This window comes from Onychostoma macrolepis, chromosome 08, assembly GCF_012432095.1.
Source record: "Onychostoma macrolepis isolate SWU-2019 chromosome 08, ASM1243209v1, whole genome shotgun sequence".
Classification (NCBI taxonomy): Eukaryota; Metazoa; Chordata; class Actinopteri; order Cypriniformes; family Cyprinidae; genus Onychostoma; species Onychostoma macrolepis.
In genome coordinates, this window is record NC_081162.1 from 19,848,079 (window position 1) to 19,857,504 (window position 9,426).

A 9,426-nucleotide genomic window follows, 5' to 3' on the forward strand; every position below is an offset into this window, starting at 1 on the left:
GTTTCAGACTAAATAAGAGAGAGACATCACTAAGATGTTCGCCTGGCTGTGTTTGTGTATTTGTATGTCAGTGTTTAACTACAATCATGCTAACTTTTTGAAAAAGTAGTTAGATGCACTACAAGCTATAGCAGAACTTTACTGCACTGATGCTATTTAAATCTAAAACTATCAATATCAGATATTATAAGTTATTTTTACAAGGAGAACAACGCTGCACAATGTTGTACAAAAACAACAAGGTTCTCACTTAAGGTGACAGCATTAAACATAATAATGTAAAAAAAAGGATTTTCTAAATGTATATAAATGTAAAATTCTAAATGTATAATATTAAAATGCAGGGTCTTCTGCACAGGAACTAATTAACTTCCATCTGAAATAAAACTATTAAAAATGTTAATTAACACAAATCTTAAAATATAAGTTAAATATTAGATGAAAAACTTTAACAAAAAAATAGATATAAGCAAAAGTGCGAAGGTTACTAAAACTGAAATAAAATAAAAAATAAAGCTAAAATGAAGCTAATTCGAAATTAAAAAAAAAAAAAAAATTAATGTCAAAAGCACATAAAATGACTAAAACTAATGCTTAAATTAAAAAGAACAAGGTCAAATTTAAAATAAAAGCTCAATTAAAATATAATTAAATATATGTTATATATTTATACATTTTTGTATTCCTTATATTCTATATAAATCATTTTATTATTCACTAAAATGAATCTTTCATGAATTAATTAAATGACGGAATACATATTAAAATTTTGTGTAAGCTACATGTGGAATACAGTGTGACTATAGACAGTGCTGTAGCATTTTGTCAAACTACATAATTTGCTGCTAATTTGTGGCCACTTTATTCATTTTTTTAATGATCTTTATATGGTATATTTTCAGATTGAAGACTTGCAAGTAAAGTTGCAGCACGCCGAGGCAGACCGAGAGCAGCTAAGAGCCGATCTGATGCAAGAGCGGGAGGCAAGGGAGCACCTGGAGAGAGTGGTCAAGGAGCTACAGGAACAGCTGTGGCCCAAAAGCCCCAGCAAGAACGGCACAGACGCACCACCCCCACCCGCCAAAGACTCCAACTAATCCTCTTGACTCCACCCAATCCATATCAGCACCGCCCTGATTGACAGCACCATCCGCCCAATCATGTCAACTAGCATGCGGGTGAGCCCCGCCCACCTGCCTCTTAGCCAGCGCAAACCCGGAGGTATCCTGAACATTTTTTGATGGACTTCAGACACATTTTCAAAAAAGTTTTACTTCGAGAGCACTGAACTGCACCTCGCCTCCAACAAGATGTAAAAACACAAAAGTTCAATCGGAAAGGAAGAAGCCAATAGCACAAAAGCTAACTGTGCCTGAAACTGAATACATTTTGAAATGAAGACTTTTCTATGACACAAATTGGTGATAATGACAAAAAATTTTACACAGCAATTTTTAAACATGCTGTCCGTCCCACGTTGTTATCAAAGAGACAAGGACTCATCATCATCCCATCAGAAATTCCTGTTTCCTTTTTCCTCTCTCTTTCGTTTTGAGGAACTAAGATGAAAATCACTTTGTAATAAGCTATTTAAGAGACTTGTTAGTGAGCGTGGATGAGATTAAAAAAAAACTTCAGCGACTTATCAGAGCCTCAAATTTCCCCCCTTTTACATGTACATACATGTCATGCTGGTTAAAAGAAGCCATGGAGACAAATGGTTACACACGCTTGTATCTTTAACAATGGTAAAGAGATACTGGTCAGGAGAGCGTTGAAGGGCTTTGGAGAGCTAGAGGTGGAGAAGTTCAGCCCTGTTGAAAGGGAGAGATATTTGTATTTAAGTAAGTGTTATGATCAAGCCAGAGCACTTTCTTTTAATGGCAAACAAATGCTCCCCTCACAAGCTGTATTGTGATACGCCACGAGTGCGTTCGAGGGTCAAAACCTGTCGGCGGATCTTAAGATCGTGGTCAGTGTGGAATCGGAAGTTTGCGGCTCCTGCTCTCCGTGAGGGTTTGGGTTTTCTTCTCGTCACACACGCGTACAGTTTCTCCGTGGGCTGAGGTGCTGACAACTGGCCCGGCTCACAAACGTGGGCGGCCATTTTTGGGAATAAACTAAAAGCATAAAACATACAACTTCTAGGGCAGGAGGTGTCATGTGATCAAGAACCACAAATTGTTCTTTTTAAGTAAATTATAATATGTAAATATGAAAATGTTTCTTTTTTTTCTTTTCGCTTTGTTTTTTTTTACTTTACAATAATGAATCGCACTTTGTCATTACAAAATACTGTCTAAATGCATTACGCTCCCACACTCTCCCACACATTTATCTCAGAGAGTTTTTAGTATTCCTAAGTATAAAATTGAAATAAACATTTTGTTAATTATATGCAGTTCTAATAAATGCAATGTAATCATGTGTTTAAGACAAACTATTGTAAATAAAACCGCAAGAATTAAAAAAAAAAAAAAAGGTTCTACATGCTTGCTTGCTGAAATGTGGATGGCCCACGCAGCCGTTCCCTCAATCTGACTTTAATTCAACATTTATCATAGTTATCGATATATGATTATAATCGTTGCTAAAGTGTTATTGTTACTGTCCTGGATTCCTACAGGTTTTGAATGGTTCCGAATCAAATTTAAAACCGTTCAGAATGAATAGGACACACAAATTGTCATGCATTGGTAAAAGGGAGTCTAAATATCAATGCAGGTGCTCCTCTCAGCTGTGAGCAAGAGCGTATTACTGTGTACAAAACCAGACGAGGATGGATAAACGAACGAACGAACGAACGAAAGAAAGTCTAGATGGTTTAATAAATGCATCTTTAAATGCTCACACATTTAGCTGAGATAGATTTTGTTGAAAATACATATATTTTATAAGTGATTTATATACATTGGGTACAATGCAATCAGAATGTATGTTACGTTTTGGCTCTTTTCATTTTGTTGTTGTTATAACGGATGTTTTTTCAGATTGTGTGAATATTTTATTGCTTATGTTCCTTCTTTCAATAGCAAGCTTATGTAATTTCTTTCATATGCATGGAATTTAAAAGAAAAAGATCAAGTCTGCCATTCATATATTCATTATTGGGCATTAAAACTGTATATGTACGTTTTTTATTGTGTTATGCAATATAAAGCAATTTTAATCTTGTTTTTAACTACAAAGGAAAACAAAACCCTCTTAACAATAAATTTCAGCTCTTAACGATCTTAAACGCAACCTTAACGGCATTACTCTTGGGCTAAATACAAACCTTATGTGCATATGCAATGCTGGAGACCCTCAAGTGCCTGTCTTTGGGCCCTTGGGGTTCCAGAAGAGGAACAATTATGGAGCCCGTTTCCACGGTGGCCGACTGTAAGGCGCATTGAACTGCTTCAGACAGCGGTCAGATGGTGAGAGCGGGACGTCCCATTTGCACTGTCATTTGGGGGAGCCTCTTTGGCTTGCCCCATTTTGCTAGAATGAACTTGACTATCATTGCTTAAGAGCAAGCCGCAGCTTATTTGATAGGTTTTAATGCCAGTTTGTCAGTATTCCTTTGTTTTGTTTTGTTTTTTCCTTCTTCGAAAATCAATGAATAATTAAAAGAAAAATGCATAGCAGAGTTTAATGCTCCAATTGCCACTGGTAAAGAAGAATTTAAATCTTATACTAAGATAGCTTTTAAATGTATGTCGGAATAAATAAACTTTTTTTCTTTCTCTGTTTTTAAGGAATAAAAAAATATATTTAAGAGGTTACTTTTGCTATAGATGTAAAAAGAGCCTTTGAAACTATATGATATGCCCTGACCTGTACATTGCAGGCTACGGGGACGATACTAAACGGGGGTCTAAAGGAAGCTCAGTGTCTTAACAGTAGCAAGAGGCTGTGCGTTTTTATAGACCAAAAAATGAATAAAAATAAAAATAAAAAAAATCTTTCCGATGAGGTTTTGTAGTTGTTTTTACACGCAAATTGATATGTGTAGTTTACTTTGTTCGCGGTTTTCTATGAAAAAGGGAGAATTTGATCACAGAGGCTCCTTTGCTCCCAATATAATACTAAAAATGTGGATTTTTTTCTAAAAGAGCCATTTTTTGCTAACAAAAAAAGTTCTAAAATAGCAATAACGACATAACATCACTGATAAATGAGCAGGATTAGCCAGATGATGAAAGTTCAAATTCACCAATGTATATAGCTGGTTTCTTTTCATTTTACAAAAATTGTATCATAAATGTATATTGTGTTTCTTTCTCTCTTTTTTTCAGAATGAGAAAAAAACCTTACATAATAGTTGTTATATTTTATGTTGTGTTTTTAAAAACAAAAAGAAAGAAAATGTTTTGAAAACTATTATTTTAAAGGTTGTATTCCCAATGCAAGCATATTCAGTCCTTTTATTCTGCTTTTTTCCCTTTTTTGTGCTACAAAAAATAATAGTAATGTTCAGTAAAATCGTTATGGTAAATGCCTTTTTTTTTTCTTTTTTCTTTTCTTCCCTGTTATCAGTGTTTTGTTACGTTCGGCTAAATATCACATACATCAGTTCTGGTTGAATCAGACATTCGGATTCTTATTTTAACAATCTGTTCTCCTTTTTTCATGCCGATATATCTTCTTAGCCCTTCACTGCTGCTATAACAATATACTATAAACTTTGCAACTCTTGAAATTATTTTTATGTAAGAGATTAATGTATGCTTTCTTCTTCTACTGAAGCCGCTTATACACTTGGATCTGGCCAATTTCTCCTTCTTAGACGTCCCCTTTTCCCCTCACATGGACTATAATGTAAGATAGAGAGCTCTATGAGATTAGAGTTGAAAGTAGTTCGGCTTATATACTGCAGTGTCAGGATGTACAGTGTATAGACCCATAATCCAAAATAAAGTTGTTTGTCCAGAAATCTTTTGTTCTGATTGTTATTTCGGTCATACCTTTATTTAATGGTATAAATTCAGGAGAAATATTCTTTCTGCTGCATGCAATGTTTTGATCCTTCAAAGAAAATTTGTTTATCTGTTCCCATTTTTTTTCTATGTCTTGTTGCTCCTGCTTTACAAGTGAAATGAAGATCTAAGGTAGCGCTCTTGTTATTGACTGTAATAGAGGCTCACATAAGCCAATGAATCAGATCTATGAAGCTTGCTGATTAATAATTCAGGAAGCACCTTTGTAGTACATTATCTACTTTTAAGATGAGCTACTACAGGTGAATAGACAAATAGAAAATTTCTTTCCTTTTATCTAAATGTAGAAAAAAAAATCACTAAAGTTTTTGTATCCAGACTTTTCATATTCAAATGTTCAAAATATGCTAATAATAGGCTATATGTGAATCATTAATATGTTTAATATAATGAAATTATTTTGAATGAAAATATTGCAGAAAATCTAAAAAAAAAAAAAAAAATTATAAAAGCAATTTTCAATCAGAAATTGCTAGTAAATTTCACAAACCATTACAAGAAATGTTAAGTAACACACTGACTTAAATGTGAAATTTTGAAGTAGAAAAATGGAATAGTATTTTCTTGTAAAACATACTCCAACAATATTTAATTTACAACTTCGAAAAATAATTTTCACTGTGTAATAATGAAGTTTCTGGACTTTTCCTATTTAAATGTAACACATACAATGTGACTATATAATTACGTATACAATATAGTTAATATATCACTAATCATTAATTAATAATTAATGTTTAATATATAATGAAATCGTTTTCAATGAAAACAGAAAAGCAAAATTTTTAATTAATCTAAAATAATGAATGGCCATAAAACAGACACACCAGAATTATTACTAGAAGAACAACAGTAAAAAAGAAAAATGGTATAAAAACAATTTTCACAAACAATTCAGAAATGGCAAATAACACATTGAATTAAACATGAAATTTTGAAGTAGAAAAACTGAAATAGTATTTTATTGTAAAACATCCTCCAATTATTATTAAAAAAAAAAAAGTTAAAAAAATAATTATGATAAAAATAATTAGTAATGTTTAATGTGGTTTATGTAAGTTAGATAATACGGGTTGTCTTAAATTGTAATTAAACCCTTTTTACGGAGTAAAACACCATGACCAGACGGATGTTTCTTGTTGGAGTGAAAAACTGTGCTGTTGGACAGCTGGGAGAAGTGCTCCGTTTTGAACGTGTCATTGAACAGTGATGGCATTATTGAATCAGCGGCCCTCGAGGGACGAGCATCAGTCAATTCCAGTTGACCCTGTGTGTGACTGCATGTCTGGCCCAACAGACTCGATTTTGATGAAGACTGAGCGATGTTATGGGAAATGTAGTTCTGGAGTTTAATCTCCCAGGGGAACAAACATGAAGTTGGATTATTGGTTCGTCTGTCTGATGCTCCTGGGCCAAAAGACAGTTGAATGATGGACGTAATTACACATATGAAAACAATTAGTGCGGTGTATTTGTTTTACACACAGGTTAGCCTCTTAACATCTGTTGTCTATTCCGATTAAAAGCCTAAAAATTACATGCCCATTTTTAAAATAATTGTTCCAAGTGGTCCGTACAAAAGGCCTTATACTGCCAAATATTCACCACTCCTACATTTATAAAGCAATGTGTTGTTGGTTGCATTGGGTTTGAGCTGTGAATTATACCTGTGTGTGCAGTGGTCTGGTCACGGCTGCTCTACAGACTGATGCTTTAATTGTTGTTGTTCGCCAGCCCACTTTAATAATTTAGCCATCTGGAAAATTATGGGGCAAAAATCCCAGGTGTTCTCTGGTGGTTCCATCACAAGCACCAAGCGTGGACAGCCAGCACCCGTCAACCAGCTCCTGTTCCTCCTGCTGTGATTGGTCTCTATAGGGAGAGATGGAAATTCTTTAAAAATGCATGCATAAGACAAAAAGGGTTATTTCTACGTAGGTCTACAATTTCATATATTTCTTAATATTTTTAATTAAATAAATGTCAAAAAAAAAAAAATAAACCTTTGATTTCAAGTTAGTTTTTATTATCACAAAATAAAATTAAGTAAAAATATGGGTGTTTAAAAATATCTTGTTTATTTATTTCATAGAGATTAACTGTGTTTACAATTTCATTTAATATATATTTCCAAAAACATAAATAAAATTGTAAAAAAACAAAATAATAATAATTAATTTGAAATGGAGAATTTACAGTTCCATAATGAAATTCCAAATCATATGTATATTATATATGTACTAGCATCAATATGCAGCAGGTCTACATTTTCATATATATCTTAATATATTTAATAACAACAAACTGCTTGAAAGATTGAAAAGATTAAAATCATACCAGTTTTCAGTTATCATGAATTAATTAAACAGCATTGTATTTTTTTTAAAAACCTCATTGGTTTGAATAAAACAAAATAAGTGAAAAACAGGCAATTCCAGATGCATCTCCTTTAAACAAATTTTTGGTGAGAAAACAGCACATATTTTCATAAGTATTCTTTGATGCATGTTGATAAATGGCAAATGTTAAGGTGTAACACAAAAAGACCAATAGGAAAATATTTTTACACACACATACACTATATATACATACATACACTATATATGTAGTTCATTTTTTATTAGATTTGTTTTTTATTTATATTGTTATATATAAATATATATTTTTATAGAAACTGTACATTCAGAGAAATTAGATCACCTTTCTAGTGAACATTTTAATTAAGGGATATTTCATTTCAAATGGGGGGAAAATCACAGAACATTAAACAGTTTCCCACAGTTGGTGATTCCCCAGTAGTCATTTCACTTTCCCGTTGCATCCCACAGTATGCAGGGTGCGGCCCCTCTGGGATACGTTTAGGAGCCATTAAACTCCCACTGTGGTTGTGAGCGTATGAACGTGTTAGTTGGGAGAACCTGCCTGTAGTAGGGTTACAGATACTGCCATACTGTGGGCTTAGAGCTTTCACGGGATAAAGATAGCAAGCCAGTAAGCACTCTAAAAGGATCACTGGTTTGCAAGTTGGTTTTAAAAGAAGCTGAGAATGAGAGATGTGTAAAAGTTGAACTGGATTTCACCACACACAGACAAACAGTGGTCACGACGGTTTCCGAAGTCAAGCCATAGTTGTACGTAAACAAGTGGAAGCTGCTGCAAGGCAATATGAGTTTCTCAGGGTTAAACCTTGGAGTTTGACCTTGACGAGATTGCAGGATAGTACAACAAAAAGTACAGTAAAAAAGGATGATTTAAAATGGCAAAATAAGATTTTTTCTATACTTACTAAGGTGTACAAAATGTACTCTGCACTCTGAAATAACTCTTAAGTTTCTGATATTTAATTTTCAGGTGTTTTTGGATGAAATATCTATCTATATCTATAATCTTTTTGGACGAACACATAATTAGCTTGCCTGAAAATAATTTTTTTTAAATGAAACTTTTCAAATAAAATTGTGTCTATCTATCTATCTATCTATCTATCTATCTATCTATCTATCTATCTATCTATCTATCTATCTATCTATCTATCTATCTATCTATCTATCTATCTATCTATCTATATAAACAATTTTATTTAATATAAGTAGGTTTTACACTTAAAACATGTTGACGTTACATTTTCAATTAATTTTTTTTTGGAAACAATAGAGCATAAACAGTAGGAGTTATTGTATTTTAGAAGGTCTCTAGACATGACACAGGTCGGATTTGAACCTCTCAACTCTCCCATCTCAATATATCTGGAGCACATGCGCTAGGCCATAGCTCTGATTGAATTAGCAGGTTTCTATTGTTTTTCCTGCTAAAGGGTTGGTGACCCAGCTTTTTAGTGAGTGAGATGGAGCGAGACAGAGAGACATCAGGTGGAGAGGAATAACAGACCGGCTAAAAGAGATGCTAAAATGTCAGCGCCAGGCCGATTATGCCAGGCTGGCACTGCGGTGCCCGCTGGTGAGATGGAGATGAAAGAGCCTCCTACTGGCTTCAGAAACCAAGAGCCGAGCTCACAGGAGGAAGACGCAGCAGGGGAGCCTCGTGGGCGTCAGACGGACTGGGATGGGGGTGGCGTGTCTGTATGTCTGTATTTGTGTATGTGTGTGTGTGGGAGCTTCTCTCTTTATTTAACAGGCACTGCAAAAGGAAGAAAAAGATTTCTTCTAATACGACTAACATGAAAGGAATCGTTCACTCAAGAATGAACATTTTGCCATTATTTACTCATTTTCACGTTATTCTAAACCTGTTCTTTTTCTGTGGGACACAAAAAGAGGATATTTCATGAAAAATTCATTTGTTTACTGATAATCCTACCCTTCAAGCTGTTAACTGTTAGAACATCTGTGAGTCGATGACTCAGAGAGTTGAACTCAAGAACTGAATCAATGAACAAATATGACTCTTTAAATAATTTGAGCTGCTCACGAATCAGATTGAATGA

General features: G+C 33.9%; 1 protein-coding gene across 1 annotated transcript in view; it reads left to right on the forward strand.

Annotated features, from left to right (window-relative positions):
• skia (v-ski avian sarcoma viral oncogene homolog a) overlaps positions 1–4,918 on the forward strand; it is a 68,886-nt gene extending 63,968 nt beyond the window's left edge. The window contains exon 7 of the mRNA XM_058784612.1: positions 903–4,918. Coding sequence (XP_058640595.1) covers positions 903–1,097 — 195 coding nt within the window. The 3' untranslated portion in view covers positions 1,098–4,918. The remainder of the gene's footprint in view (positions 1–902) is intronic.
• Positions 4,919–9,426: the final 4,508 nt, after the last annotated feature.